This window comes from Leptodactylus fuscus, chromosome 3 (genome assembly GCF_031893055.1).
Source record: "Leptodactylus fuscus isolate aLepFus1 chromosome 3, aLepFus1.hap2, whole genome shotgun sequence".
NCBI classification, from domain to species: Eukaryota; Metazoa; Chordata; class Amphibia; order Anura; family Leptodactylidae; genus Leptodactylus; species Leptodactylus fuscus.
In genome coordinates this window covers 190,291,599-190,308,208 of record NC_134267.1, presented here as the reverse complement: position 1 = coordinate 190,308,208, position 16,610 = coordinate 190,291,599, and the positions used below count along the sequence as shown (strand labels likewise).

General features: G+C 40.0%; 1 protein-coding gene across 2 annotated transcripts in view; it reads left to right on the top strand.

The window, feature by feature from the left end:
* INPP5D (inositol polyphosphate-5-phosphatase D) overlaps positions 1-16,610 on the top strand; it is an 84,645-nt gene that overhangs the window by 50,446 nt on the left and 17,589 nt on the right. For both annotated transcript variants that reach the window (XM_075268919.1, XM_075268920.1), the window contains 11 exons: positions 1,473-1,544; positions 2,923-3,046; positions 4,798-4,904; positions 6,971-7,073; positions 7,161-7,357; positions 7,962-8,079; positions 9,600-9,696; positions 10,854-10,992; positions 12,393-12,501; positions 12,980-13,068; positions 16,105-16,186. In XM_075268919.1, the coding sequence (XP_075125020.1) occupies positions 1,473-1,544; positions 2,923-3,046; positions 4,798-4,904; positions 6,971-7,073; positions 7,161-7,357; positions 7,962-8,079; positions 9,600-9,696; positions 10,854-10,992; positions 12,393-12,501; positions 12,980-13,068; positions 16,105-16,186 (1,237 nt within the window). The remainder of the gene's footprint in view (positions 1-1,472; positions 1,545-2,922; positions 3,047-4,797; positions 4,905-6,970; positions 7,074-7,160; positions 7,358-7,961; positions 8,080-9,599; positions 9,697-10,853; positions 10,993-12,392; positions 12,502-12,979; positions 13,069-16,104; positions 16,187-16,610) is intronic.

Sequence of the window (16,610 nt, the reverse complement as noted above, 5' to 3'; positions counted from 1 at the left end):
CCCTGTAAGAAAAAAAAAAGGGGGATAAACTGGTTTAGTGCAACTTCCTTTATGAGCTGACTTGACTGTATCTAGGCTATGTATGCTCCTGCCTTTGTAAGACATACTTTGTAAGCCATTTTACAGCTCCTTCTGAGACTACCGTAAGTATATTATGGGCCCTTGCTATACTTCCATGGTCCGCAGCCTCTTCATAAATGTCTTTGTCCTTGCACCAATCAGGCTGTTTATTAAGACTGGCTTACAATATGCCAACCTTAATACATTTGCCCCAGTGTAAGGGGCAGTAAAAAAAAAAAAAAAAAAAAAAACCACAAGAAACCTAAAATAGCTCCATAGCTCCATACACGGAAACCTAAAAAAGTTGTCAGAATATGATATCTAAAATAATTTTTACATTTATTAATAATTGCATTTTTCTAATGTTTTGATTTTAGTAAAGATATTAAAACATAACAAAAACTATTAGAGATGAGTGAGTAGTGAAATATTGGATATTCAATATTCGTTTCGAGTAGCCTCTCAATATTCAACTATTCGACCAAATATCGAATCCCATTATAGTCTATGGGGGAAAAATGCTCATTTCAGGAGAAACTACTATTCCACTCAGGAGGTTCACCGAGTCCACTATGACACCTCAGCAAATGATGACAACACCTCTGCAATGCAACAGGGACAGCAGGCAAAGCATGCCTGGGGGCATCTAACAAGCCCAAGTCACAGTTTTACCCTACTATCACAGGCTATCAACTAGACACTCCAAACTCAATATGGAAAGTGGAAAAATAGTTGGAAACCTTCTTTCCTCCACAATAGTATGGACAGAAACACAAATTTTAAGCTAGCATGCATGCACCCCTTTAAATCACGTTGCACATGACAATCACAGATGGCATAGACAATGGGAAATCAAACAGCCCCCACCCTTAACCGTCATTTTTTATGTGTGTGTGATGTGGTGAGACCTCCAAAAATTACTTTTCTGGCCCTTCATGTGAGCCCTTCCAAATTAAGTACTTTTCAGGCCCTTGGGGTGAGCCCTCCCAAACTTAGCTTCAGGCCCTTGGGGTGAGTTGAGCCTTTAACCAGCAGAGTTTTATTTATTGACCCTTTGGGTGAATTGAGTCTTTAACCAGCAGAGTTTAAGTTGTTGGCCGTTGGGGTGAGCCCTAAAACATTAATTTTCAGGCCCTTGGGGTAGAGCCCTAAAACATTAATTTTCAGGCCCTTGGGGTAGAGCCCTAAAAAAATTATTTTTCAGGGCCTTGGGGTGAGCCCTAAAACATTATTAAAGAATGGGTTAAAGAATTTTCATCTACAGTACTTTTTTTTAATATTCTTCTGCATGTGACATTTCTAGAACAGGTAGATTGAGGAGATGATCTGTAAGACACTGACAATTGACATCTTTGTACTAAAGCAAGATGAACATGTACTTTTGTCATGACTGCAATTTGCTCTTATTTCAGGTAAAAACAGTGTTAATGGAAGGAGCTGCCGTGAAACATCGCAGATCGCTCATACCCCCCATAATATTTGAGGTAATATTTTAATTTAGTATAATAATTCTCAACCAAATAGCTTCTAACAAAGCGACAGCCAGCCTAGTACCCATGTATGAACCCAATTGCCATCCTATCACTCTGTGCTACCCATATTAGTGCTGTCCTGCTAATACTAAAGGGGTTATCTCATACAGACAACTTTTTTCCTTTGAGCATATGTATGGGGTCCCTCACTTGGTACATTTCCCATACACACACACTATGAACCAGATTGGATCACCGTTTTGTAAGATTGGCTTCTGCTGTGGCTTGTTCAGGTATTCATCTAGGTTTACACCTATGTTGGAGAGGGCTCAGGCTATCTACTCTTCACAATGGGCTTGTCTTTCACGAGATAATTGATGCCGTTGACCTGATTTATGATTGTTATTGGTACCGTCTTACTTCACAAGGCTAAGCCATATACTATAGGGGAATGGAGAAGAGTGGACTGTGTACCTACCTCTAGCATTGTGGATGTGCTACCCAGGCCTTAGCAAATTTTCCATGTGGAAAAGTGTTCTCCAATAACAGTCTTCTATAATATCAGAGTCAGACATTTCACTGCCATGAACAAGTCAGTCAGTGCTAGCCTCGGGGCCTCCATAACAGAGCCAACTACAACAGTGCCACTATAACAGAGTTGGGCAACAATAATGTACAAGGCCTAATGTAAAAAATACCTCGCTCCCATAGGAATGAATGGACGCGGCCAAACACTAAGGGGTTAAGCGGCTGGCCGCTGGTCCATTCATTCCTATGGAGCGAGGTATTCGAAACTAGAGTTTCGAATACTATTCGCTCATCTCTAAAAACTACACTTATGCATACAGTAAATGACTAAATTTCAGCTGAATGGTGAATACGGCTCTGGGTGAGAATATGCACAATATGGATTTTTCTTTGCATCAGTCCAAGAGACGTTAAGGAAATTGCGATATAGCATATATATATACAGTATATATATATATATATATATATATATATATATATATATATATATATATATATATATAAAATTGCAAATGGTGGGCACCCTAACAAGAATAAATATGGGGAAGGAGGTGCCCACCATGTAGCAATGGGAACATACAGTATATCACAAAAGGCCCAAGGGACACATTAAAAAGGAAAAGCAGATCCCTCCGAAGCAAACTTTATGGATATACACAACAAGCAGACAGTTACATAAAAACCAAGGACAAATCCAGCCTATAGGCCAGTGAAACCCAAAGAGAATAATTGGGAAACTTGTTGGGTAGTCAGTTTATTTGGTATGGCATTGTTAGATCTAATTTGTGTATTTAACATGTTCTTTTCATTGTCATTTTATAACTAGTTCACAGATCTACTTTTATCAATGTACTATTTGCAGGTTAAAGTGGATTCTTTAGGCATATCCCAAAAAACGCACTTGAAAGTCGACGTTGAAACTGGAAAACTTATCATCAAGAAGGCAAAAGATGGGCCAGATGAAAAATTCTATACCAGCAAGAAAAGTATGATTCTTTACTGCTCTGTGCTCTAACATACATGACTAGCTTATAAAAAGACATGAAATTATTACAAAAATAATATTTATTAATAATAATACATTTTATTTATATAGTGCCAACATATTCCGCAGCAGTGTACAATTTGTAGGGTTCAAGTACCCTGCTCACAAGAGCTTACAATCTATGAGGTAGAGGAGGTGACACAAGAGGTAGCAGCGGTGGACAAACATGGACCATGAAATTGGGGGCTTATGTTGGGCGTGCATATTTGAATAATGCTGCAAAATATATTCCTCAGATATATACAACTCTATACACACACATATATATGAATACATCTGCCGCTGACTCTCTCTCCAAATGACCAACATATACCAGCCAGATATACAGGATACATAACATATACCAGCCAGATATACAAGATGCATAACATATACCATCCAGATATACAGTATGCATAACATATACCAGCCAGATATACAGGATACATAACATATACGAGCCAGATATACAAGATGCATAACATATACCATCCAGATATACAGGATGCATAACATATACCAGCCAGATATACAGGATACATAACATATACGAGCCAGATATACAAGATGCATAACATATACCATCCAGATATACAGGATGCATAACATATACCAGCCAGATATACAGGATACATAACATATACCAGCCAGATATACAAGATGCATAACATATACCATCCAGATATACAGGATGCATAACATATACCAGCCAGATATACAGGATACATAACATGTACGAGCCAGATATACAGGATGTATAACATATACCAGCCAGATATACAAGATGCATAACATATACCAGCCAGATATACAGGATACATAACATATACCATCCAGATATACAGGATGCATAACATATACCAGCCACATATACAGGATACATAACATATACCAGCCAGATATACAGGATGCATAACATATACCATCCAGATATACAGGATGCATAACATATACCAGCCAGATATACAGGATACATAACATATACCAGCCAGATATACAGGATGCATAACATATACCATCCAGATATACAGGATACATAACATATACCAGCCAGATATACAGGATACATAACATATACCAGCCAGATATACAGGATGCATAACATATACCATCCAGATATACAGGATGCATAACATATACCAGCCAGATATATACGGGATGCATAACATATACCAGCCAGATATACAGGATGCATAACATATACCAGCCACATATACAGGATACATAACATATACCAGCCAGATATACAGGATGCATAACATATACCAGCCATATATACAGGATGCATAACATATACCAGCCAGATATACAGGATGTATAACATATACCAGCCAGATATACAAGATGCATAACATATACCATCCAGATATACAGGATGCATAACATATACCAGCCAGATATACAGGATACATAACATATACGAGCCAGATATACAGGATGCATAACATATACCATCCAGATATACAGGATGCATAACATATACCAGCCAGATATACAGGATACATAACATATACGAGCCAGATATACAGGATGCATAACATATACCAGCCACATATACAGGATACATAACATATACCAGCCAGATATACAAGATGCATAACATATACCAGCCATATATACAGGATGCATAACATATACGAGCCACGGTACCAAACCTTGATGTCTGGGCCAGTTGAACTTCTTTCTGACGTCTTCTTCTTTGTTCATACCCAGTTCTACAACTGATCAAGAGCCAGAAGTTTCCCAATAAATTGATAATTGTCCAGGAAACTGAAAAGGAAAAGATACAACGTAAAGAATATATTTTTGCTGATTCCAAGGTAAGCAAATAAAAAAATTAAAAAACAAAACTGAAGAGGCATCACTGTGGAGATCTATTAATATTTCTAGAAATATTTTTTTACTATTTTTCTTTTTATGATGATGTATTTATTATTATATTATTTTATTATCAGTAAAGGGCAAAAAATTAAATTCACAATTTTGTTTGCTTTATCCCCTAGATTTTCTGTGTATAATGTAGGAGATAGGTTCAGACATTTTGGTTTTGGTACCACTGAACTGATGATTTAGTAAAGCACCACTATCCCATATATGATGTTGTGAGTGCTGCCTTTTTTTTTTTTTTTTTTTTTACTATATTTTATATATGACCTCATGGGCTTTTTCTTTTGGATGTTTTTGATAAAGAAGTGCACTTATACATAGATAGTCTACACTATATCTCACCTAATGGAAGCTATGGTCCATGGTTCTTCATGATTGAGGCATGGAGTCCACAAAACCTTTAGGGTAAGTTCACACAGAGTTTTTTGGTCAGGATTTTGAGGCTGTATTCACTTCAAAATCCTGACCAAAAAGACATCAATGGGAGTCGCTCAGGAGCTTTCTCCGGGAGCCAGCTTGTGCCGGCTCCTGGAAATAGAAGCGTGGTGCTCATTCATTGGGCCTAATCCAGAGCGGAGTGCGCGGCTGGATGCCAGTGAAGTACACCGGCTTTCAGTCGTGGCAACCCGGCTTTTGGTTCAGATCCAAAAAACCCTGTGTGAAGTTACCCTTTGATATCCTGAGGTATCTGGCACTGAGATGTTAGCAGCAGATCCTTTAAGTCCTGTAAATTGTGAGGTAGATCCTCTGTGGCCCCACTGGACTTAAACTTCCAACACATCCCACAGATTCTCAAATAGCTTGAGATCTGAGGAATTGTGAGGACAACCTCTTGAGCTCTTTTTCCTGTTCTTCAAATAATTCCTGAACAGTTTTTGCAGTATGACAGGGCATATTATCTGCTGGAAGAGGCCGCAACAAAATTTAGGTAGCATCCACATAAATGCTCAAATCCATTTCTTCACAGTAGAAGGGTAAGTTCACACAAAGTTTTTTGGACGAGATTTTGATGAGGGAAGCCACCTCAGAATCCAGTCCAAAAAACGCCTCCCGTGGCTAGCCGCGACTGGATCCCGGTGCAGTGCTTTCCACTCCGGATTAGGCCCAAATGAATGGCCCTAGTCGGGAGGGAGTGTCGCAGAATCCGCGGCAAGATAGGGCAGCTCGCCTCTTTTTTCCACAGATTTAACCATCAACATCAGACACTTTGATAAATCTGGTGCAGTTTAAAGAGGACCTTTCACTTCCTCAGGGCACATGTGGTGTAATACACCGCTAGAAAGCCGATAGTGCATTGAATTCAGCGCACTGAATCGCTTTCACGCATTGAATCGGCTTTCCGGTTCTGCGCCCCCGGTGAAGAGCTATCAGTGCCAATACCGTAGCTCTTCAGTGTCAGAAGGGTGTTTCTGACAGTTTGTCAAGAACGCACCTCCTCATAGTAGCGTCTACTGCACTGTACTGTGAGAGGGGGCGTTCCTTATCGCCCCGGCCATGACGCTGAGCAGTGAGGAACACCGCCCTACTCCTGACAGTACGGGGACATTCCTCACCGCTCAGCATCATCGTTAGGCGGTAAGGAACGCCCCCTCTCAGTACAACGCAATAGATGCTATTGTGAGGAGGGGCATTCCTGAAAGACTGTAACAAACGCCTTTCTGACACTGAAGAGCTGCGATAATGGTACCGATAGTTCTTCACCGAGGACACAGAATGGGAAAGCCGCTGAATTCAACGCGCTGTCAGCTTTCTAGCGGTGTATTGCCCGAGGACGTGAAAGGTCCTCTTTAAGACTGTCTAAATACTAGACAGTACAAACTCAGACTAGACAGTATTAATAGGTCTGGGCCATTGTGTTTTGCACATGATCATTCTGTCTAGCTCTGTAAAGAATATGACCTATTTTCAGCCAACATTTTGTCCTTCCAGTGAATAGGTCTCCACTCCAGTATATAAACTGCTATGGTAACTAAATATACCTGTCTCTGCTGCCATATAGAAACGGGAAGGATTCTGCCAGCTTCTCCAGCAGATGAAGAACAAGCATTCTGATCAGCTAGAACCTGATATGTTGACAATCTTTACAGGAACGTGGAATATGGGTCAGTTTTCTTCTTGTCTTTACCCAACATACCGAATGAGTTGTTAATAGGTTTAATGCTTACTTGTTGTGGCTCTTGTTGTAATAGGAGATGCCCCTCCACCAAAGAAAATTACCTCCTGGTTCCTCTGCAAAGGGCAAGGCAAGACACGAGATGAGACGACCGATTACATAGAACATGATATTTATGTGATTGGTACACAAGAGGATCCTCTGAATGAAAAGGAGTGGGTGGAAATATTGCTTCGCTCTCTAAATGAGATCACCAATGCTGAATACAAATTGGTAATTATTCCAACCACCCAACTGTTAACTATGTCACGACGACACATAATACATTGCAAACTGTGCAAAACATATAGGCAGGTGTGCAAAAAATGCTGCAAAATAAGAATGCTTTCAAGAAGACAAGTGATAATAGTTTATTTGTTTATTTAAAAATAAAGTGAATAATCAAGAGAAATCTATCAATATTTGGTGTGAATATCCTTTGCCTTCTATCAATTCTTTCAGGTGCACTTGCTGACAGTTTGTTGACGGAACTTGGCAGGGAGGTTGCTCCAAACAGCACAGATCTCCTGTAGATGTAGGCTTGCCCAAATCCTTCTGTCTCTTCATGAAATCCCGGACAGACTGGATGATGTTGAGATCAGGGCTCTGTAGCAGTCATATCTTGAATTTCAGGATTCCTCCTTCAAAGGGCGGTCACACCAAATATTGATGGGATTTACAGTAGATTTATCTTTTGTTCATTCACTTCATTTAGTTAATTTACAAAAATAAACTATTAACCCTTCTATTTCTGATGGAATTCATCCTTTCTACACCTGCCTAATCTTGTGCACAGTACTGTACAATGATACAATATGTAACTTTAATTTTTACTTAGATTACAATCCAAACACTCTGGAACATACGAATTGTAATCCTGGCAAAGCAAGAACATGCCCACCGAATCAGCCACATATGCACAAACAGTGTGAAGACAGGGATCGCCAACACACTGGGTGAGAACTGTGCAGTGGATTTTTATTTTGTATGTACAGGTTGATATCCAATTTACTCACAGAGGGTCTTTTAAGTCCTCTAGGATCTGAAGTGTTATATACCATTGCACATGGTACCAGGGTACAGAGCTATCAGCTTTTGGCTCCATAGACATATATTACAGGTATCAGAAGCAATCCCGGACACCTGATCCATGCAGGGTTGGCTGTCTGCCCCCAGTGATCATATATTTATGGTCTATCCTATGGATAGGCCATAAAATATCCTGGATAAGCCCTTTACCCCCTCCCCCCCCCCCCCCAACTATAGACTGCATTGTTAACCCTTTAACTGCCTTACACCACCAAGAATATTGAAATTAATACCTGCACTGCTCTAGGTCACCGGAGATGCTGACCCTTTACTATCAGACTATCATTTACTGCCATACATACATTAACCCCTTCATTGTCATTTACCACTAAAGATGTGGATCATAACCTTTACAGTGCTAGACCTTAATGCTGTTTGGTATTATTTGCCTATATACTATATGGCTTGATACGCCTGGCTCATTTCCAACTAATTTTTAGGAAGTAGTGTGTTAATATTTATTTGTTGCTGTCAGAAGTATAACCTGAAGCTTCTGGGTCCCAGTGCAAAACCTATAATGGGCCTCTACCTACTTTATGCAATGTACAATAGCGGTATATTTTATGAGACTCAGGAGCAACTGCTTCCTCTGCACCCCCTGGAGCTCCAACCTTGGTAGCTGTTCTTTATTGTCCACCCTGGAGAGAAAAGTGCCCAAATTTACCAAGCAACAAAGACAGCCAGTGATGCAGCCGAATAACATGGACAAGTCACAACAATTAATACAACTTTCAGGACCCATTAGCTTTTAACAACCAAAACAGTGAAAGAGACTAGCCACACACATAAAGCGACAACATCCGAAAAGAAGTGGCTGAAAAACATATACGAAAATATAGATGTTCTTTATTGATACAAAATTGCAATAATAATAAAGATAATAGTTAAAGGTACAGTACAAAGTGAACTATACAGTAGACGGTCACTGGAAACATGAGCCAACCACTGAAACAACAACACAGAGAGTCACTACATAAGATACATACCATACAATGAATATAGCTCAATACAAGACATATATAAAATAGATAAATACAATGACAAGTAACCAAAGGTCTACCATGTATGAGATATGATAGTCAGTAACAAAAAGTATTACCTGTAGTCCTGGTTAGCAGTAGACCAAAGGAATGGTAATGCAGTAGACACTCAGATGAAGGGGATGTCAAAACTACACCTGCGTTTCGCCGCACACCAGCTTCGTCAGGAGGCCAATTAGCTTTTAGCCTATTCCTTGGGCCAAGGTGCTTGTTGAGGTGGCCTTTCTACCACATAAGAAGACACAAGTATTATGTATTGTACAATGGACAAGAAGCTTCAAGTTAGCCATAGAGATGGCTGAATATATGCAGCTTTAGCATTTCACTAACCATATATTCTTTAATAGGTAACAAAGGAGCAGTTGGCGCCTCATTTATGTTCAATGGGACATCATTTGGTTTCATTAACAGTCACTTAACATCAGGGAGTGAAAAGAAACTCAGGTACGAAATGACCTTTTCTATGTACAGTATAGGATTGCTTATGTTAATGCACCTATCACAGTCTACAAATGCAAGGGGTTCTTCTGATTTTTTAGTATCTAAAAGCAGCTCAGATTAAACTGATTGGCAAAAGCAATTAGACAAATAGCAGCCTATAAAACTCCTAGTTTAGTTACTTTGGTAAGATGTCTAGGCATGATTATAGTAATAGCCGCTGTACAGAGATGGGATACTGCAGGTGTGACCGTGTAAGAATCTATTACATTGTATACACCAGATAATGGTTAACCAATGTGAATATAAGATAATGATAAGATAATCCTATAATAGTCCCACCATGGGGAAATTCAGTAAAAGAACATTTGACCCCTACATGATATGAACACGCAACCTTCTGAATGTGAATCAGGAAGGATTTCCTTTAGAAGTGCAATGCCCCAGAGTTTATTGGCACAACTGCAACCACATATTGGATACCTGATGTGCCAACAGGTGGAAGCCAGTCCTAACCCTTGTACTTGTATTGCTTATTCCTGTCTCCCAGTAGTCAGGGCTGCAGGCAGTAATGCCACGTGCCCCATCTTGGCTCAGCTGTGGACTTCTGGAAACCACACAGTGGGCACAATTACTTCAACTGTAATTATCAAGGCCTTTTAGGTAATCTCATGTATGTCCTAAAAATAATGGGGGGAATTTTTGTGGTCGCTAATCAATTTCCCATTGACAAGAGATGCCCCTGAATTATTAAGAGACTCTGGCATATAAATAACTCAGGTGCACTCCTCTGTGCCACAATGTAAATCTACACAAATCAGGGACTGGTGTAGATTTCAGGGGATTTCAGCATTTTCTGGCATGAGCTATAGTAAATAGGTTGGGCTGAGATGTCCCTGCCCTCCTTGGTCTCTATTGTAAGAAGTGTCGAATGGGGAGAAAAATATCAAAGAGGAGCATTTTTGGCAGACAAAAAATAGGGCTGTGCGTCAATGTGCCACAACTACTCCCATCTATGCCAGAAATCTGATCTAAATAGATTAGTCCCAATACCTATAGTCGTACCTTTATATATACTACATGTCTCGTAGAGCCTTACTTGCTGTCAGTATTGAGACAGCATGCTATCCTAATCTGCCCATCTGTTGTTTTCTCTCAATTAGGAGGAAGCAGAATTACTTTAACATACTGCGTTTCCTGGTCCTGGGCGACAAGAAGCTGAGCCCTTTCAATATCTCACATCGATTTACTCATCTGTTTTGGCTTGGAGATCTTAACTATCGTGTTCAACAGCCAAATAGTGTAAGCCGGATAGTTACTAATAGCCAGATCACCACATCTTCAGCTCTGAATCCTGGAATCATTATATTAATCTACACGCTATCACCTAACAATGTATTATACTTAGGATTTGTTCACATGGTGGATTTCATTGAAGTTCATGGTTTTCAATGAGAATCTATGTTGCTGTTTATATGAGTGTATTTGAAATCCACATCAATAAGCAACATAGAAACACACAAGCACATCTACACTGCCACTAATGGCAAACCCTCTGCAGAGATCCCAGACGTAGCTGTGGATTTCTGCTACAGATTTTCAGGCTAAAGCCCAATGTAGCAGGCTGCAGTACAAAAGTGCTGCAGGAAAAACCATGGAGGCAACGCATTGCGGTTAACCCTGCATTGTTTTTAACAGAAAGTCAGGAAACCTCTGCGGACTTTCTGCTTCCATTATACAGGAAAGTGTCGGTATTTTTGGAGGTATAAATGACATGTTTCGATTTACAAAACCGCAACGGTTTTGGAAATCGCAGCATGTCTGCTGCTCATATTTTTTTCTGTAATGTGTGGCTGGGATTCATTAGAATCTCCTGCACTTTGCAGGGTTCGGGGGATATTGTCACTCCTTAGGGAGAGACCACCATATAGGTGTGTGGAGACTTGTTAAGCCTTTAGCACTCCACTTTGCAAGGAACTATGGGAAGAATATGCAAATCCGCCTTCCATGATGTAATTAGGAAGACAGTTGCTGCCTCATTGTTGCAAACCAATAGAGGGCGCTCACTGGAATGTGCAAGCCTGTCTTAAGACAGGATTCCAGTGAAATAACCCAATAATGGCTGCTCCCTTTAGCCTCATGCCCGACCTTCCAAGAGGCCTTTGTTTAGCAATGACGCTGGGATTATTACCAGGTTATAGTCTCTCAATCGAGGACAGCTGTTTCGATCTGGTTGGATCTCATCAGCCCGATGTAGAGAGGACTATAACCTGGTAGAGGTGAGAGGCTTAGACAGGGTTCGGGGGATATTGTCACTCCTTAGGGAGAGACCACCATATAGGTGTGTGTCGGGCATGAGGCTAAAGGGAGCAGCCATTATTGGGTTATTTCACTGGAATCCTGTCTTAAGACAGGCTTGCACATTCCAGTGAGCGCCCTCTATTGGTTTGCAACAATGAGGCAGCAACTGTCTTCCTAATTACATCATGGAAGGCGGATTTGCATATTCTGCACTTTGCAGTGACTGTAAAACAACGCTTTTTATTCTGCAAAGTGTCCACCTCGCCCAAACTGTGGCATTTACACCACGTGACGCCCCGGCCTTAAGCTGATTTTTCATAGCCTATGATTCACAGATTAGTTAACCAGTTTATTATTCATTTATAATTATTTATTCTTATTATTCTCTATTTCATTAACAGGAGGCAGAAAACATTGTTCACAAGATCAAACTTCAGCAATACCATGAACTTCTGGCTTATGACCAGTTAAATATGGAACGTAAGGAAAGTCAAGTCTTCCTCCACTTCAGTAAGTAATGTTAATCACAACTTTAAACCATAAAGGGAATATCCATCATTCTAATATTGATGAATTATAGATCTGTGGGGCTCTCGGTTGTCAGGATAACCAGCTGTCCCAAGATAGTACAGCTCTCTTACAATGCTAGATTTCCCACTACTCAGTCACTGTACAATATGGTGCATTCGCTTTAGTTACTGCAGTGGGTGCGCCAAAGTCAGTGCTGACTGCAGTGCTGCAGTACCTAAACCTGCCACTACACATTGTACAGCGAGTATGACAGCAAGGATCCTGTCTGCTAGAGAAATGGGGGCATCCTCAATGATGTCTTTCCTGTATGCCATAACTAGGTATATGGACAAGGGTAAAACTACTAGGACAACCAACCACTTTACTGTTTGTAAAGCAATCACTAGATATGCTGTATGACTCTCATTTTCTATAAGTAGAACTGTAACTCTATAACTGTATAAATCTCTTACCATAGATGAAGAAGAAATCACATTTCCCCCAACATACCGCTATGAGCGAGGATCAAGAGAACGTTACTGTTACACCAAGCAGAAAGCAACAGGAGTAAGTAACAGGCACATAGTAATGGTTATATTCATAAAAGAAAGGTATTGGTATATAGTAATAATATAATGCTGGTCTACATATCACTACTTCTTCTACAACATTGGAAAACAACACCTTTAGGCTAGGGCTAGACAGTGACTTTAGTCGCAGCTGTAGTCACATGAAGATCAGACCTGGATCTATTTTTTGCAAATAGGTGTTGCAGTCACAGCATTTTTTGCATTTTTAAGCTACAGCAGAATTTTACTAGTGAATTTCACTTATTGTAATGGAACAGGTGAAATTCTCAGCCTATCCCACATTTATATTTAGAAAACTGCAGGTACTACATGGTCATTTTACTGCAGATTATTACATCAGGTCCACCAATGGAAAAATTTCCCCTTCGGTCATCACACAAGTCCACAGCAATTTTGCATTAAAAATCAGAGGATTTTAGCTGTGAAAATCCACAACAAATTGGAGACACAACTGACATGTTAGGGTCCATTCACACGGAGGAAAATAGTGAGGAATTTAGTGTGGAATTTTCCATGCTACAAAAAAAAGCCTCCCATTGATTTCAATGGGAAGCTTTTTTTTCAGTGTGGAAAATTTCACACCAAATTCCTCACCATTTTCCTCCATGTGAACGGACCCTTAAAGGGGCTCTATCACTAGGAAAAGTCTTTTTAACTAATCACATCCTTACATAGGCTTTAGAAAGGCTATTCCACACCTACCTATAGTATGTAGATGCCTCAGTGGTTTCTGAATAAGTCCGTTTTTATTCATATACTAATTAGACTGGTGCACGATAGATCGTGCACACCTCTCCTATTGTTTTCTATGGGAGACTGCTGCTGATGATGATGATGGCTCAGCTTCCTGTTTGCTTCACACACATAGAAGATAATAGGAGAGAGGAGGCTGCTGGGAACTTCCTGAGCTGGCTGGAAGCTCATTAGCATATGAATAAAAACGGACTTATTCAGAGACCACTGAGGCAATCTACATACTAAAGGTAGGTGTGGAATAGACTTTCTAAAGCCTATGAAAGCATGTGATTAGATAAAAATGACTTTTCCCAGTGATAGAGCCGCTTTAAGGATTTATAAAGCCAAGGCATGCTCATTCTTGTAAGTAGAATTCTTCTGCTAAAGTAAACTGTGAGATTTGCTGTGGAATTACAGTGTAGAATTAGCACTACAAATCTGCAGTGTGTGAATTCAACGTCGGGGTAGTTCCAGGGTATTTTATGATGTGTGTGACTTAACCTATTAAGGCCACTAAGTCCTTTGCTCTCATCTGTCAAAAGATGTCAACATAATGACTAATGCAGACAGAGACCCCTCCATTGGCATTCTCTGTAATGTAAAAAATATCATTGCAGTTTTCTTCCATCACGTTTGTTTTTTTTTTTTCTAACAGAAATAATAAATGTAAATATGACAGAAAAAAGCTACTAGAGATGAGCGAATATGCTCGATTGAATACCTCCGCCGCATGGCTCCCGGCGCCAGGGAAGGTGGGAGGGGCAGTAAAAATTTGAAGCTCCGGAAGTGTTTTTGCAGCGGGAGCTATGCCGCGCAGGTATTCGATCGAGTATATTCGCTCATCTCTAAAAGCTACCATTATGGTTTTTACAGAGAAAGGAGACAGATGCAGACAGAGGGGTCTCCATCTACATCAGTCATTCTATCTGCATTGCTCTGATTTTATGACAGATAAGAGCAACAGACTTCAATAAGGGTATGGAATGTACCCTAAGATGGTCACTTTAACAGGACGCAGTCCCATCTCTGTATTGGCCATACCACACTATTGAAGCTCAGCTCCCATTCACTTGAATGCTGTACTGCAATACAGCTGTTACATAGTGTTTGGATTCTTGTTCTGTACACTGTGTAGATATCAGCTGATCACTTCGGGTGCCATATGTTGGACCCACACTAATCTCATATTGATGACCTATCCAAATAATAGACCATCAATATGTAGTCTTGGAAAACCTCTTACAATATTCCTGATGGTTTGGGTATTTTATAAAATAAATATTCCTAAAAAAAAAAGTGGATTATGGGGAAATGAGCTCTTCTGATAGAAGTTAATGAATACAATGATGAGTGACCAGATTTTATTTCCAAGCTGCAGAATCTGTTCCTAGAATTCAGCTTCTTTTCCCTATACAAATCAAATCAAATCAAAAAAGCTTTATTGGCACGTCCGAATAGATATTTGGCATTGCCAAAGCTAGTAAAGTGTGTGTGTGTGTGTGTGTGTGTGGTGGTGGTGGTGGTGGGGGGGGGGGTTGGATTCGTGCGGGTGAGTATTCTATCCAGAGATCATTGCTATAGGTTTTAGCATATGAAGCCTGGGATCAGGTGCCCAGGCCTAGACAGCAAAGTAGATATGATATCCTCTATTCTATGACCCATAGGCCCCACACTCAACAGGCCAGCCCCAACACTTCCACTATGCTGTAAACATGTGACCCTTCAATTTACATGTTACAACACCCCAGATAAAGAGAAATGTAAGAAGGACTCTTGAATGCTAGTATATGTTAGGGCTCCGTTCTGCAGGTTTCCGTTTCCTGCACAAAACTGGGCCGTTTTGAATGGGTTTGAAAAATGTCCGGCCGTGTGCGCCAGTCAGCGTTTTATGCTCTCTGCGGCAAAACCGTTTTTTTAAAAAAAGGACACAGAGTCGGACATGCAGTACTTTGTGTCCGGTTTACAAAAAAAGGTTTCGCCGCGGAAATCATAAAACGCTCACCGGCGCACACGGCCGGACTCGGCATGACAGGTTTCCATCTTCTGTGTAAACAGACCCTTATATCTCTCCCTCCTCTTCAATCCACTCCTAGCTTTAGCTTAAAAAAAAAAAAAACAACTCAAAAAAATCTGCATTTCCACAACGTGGGGCCTCAGCCTAAAAGGGGTGTCACACATAGAGGACTGTCATATTGCTTACCTCACTTATAATGCTATAATGTGTTTTCAGTATTTCTACTATATGTGGCATTATATTAAAGGTTAATTTTTATTTTAGGTAAAGTACAATTTGCCTTCTTGGTGTGACAGGGTGCTATGGAAATCCTACCCCCAGATGCATGTTGTATGTCAGTCATATGGTAAGTACTTATGGTAAGTGATTAAAAACACAGGTTCTCTGCAGAGTGGCGCCACCTGCAGGCAGCAGACTGAAATACACACATCTCACAGCAAGCCTCCAACCATTCAAACTTACTATTAATCTAAACAGTGTAAAATCTAATGACTGTTTTTTCATTATGTAATAGTAATCACATGGCTGAAATTCCATGGTGGCGGTTTTTTAAATGAATTGGTTTTTTAAATGAATTATTAACGCCTGCACAGTCTTGCCAGTAAATGTCAGTTTTACACATAACACTATGTGACCATAAAATAGAATTGTAAGGGTGCATTCACACTGAGTAAACGCTAGCTTATTTTGTAGAGTAAAATTACACTTGTAAATTTTGCTATCCCATTGACTTCAATGATATTTTTTTACAAGTGTAAAAATACGCCTGT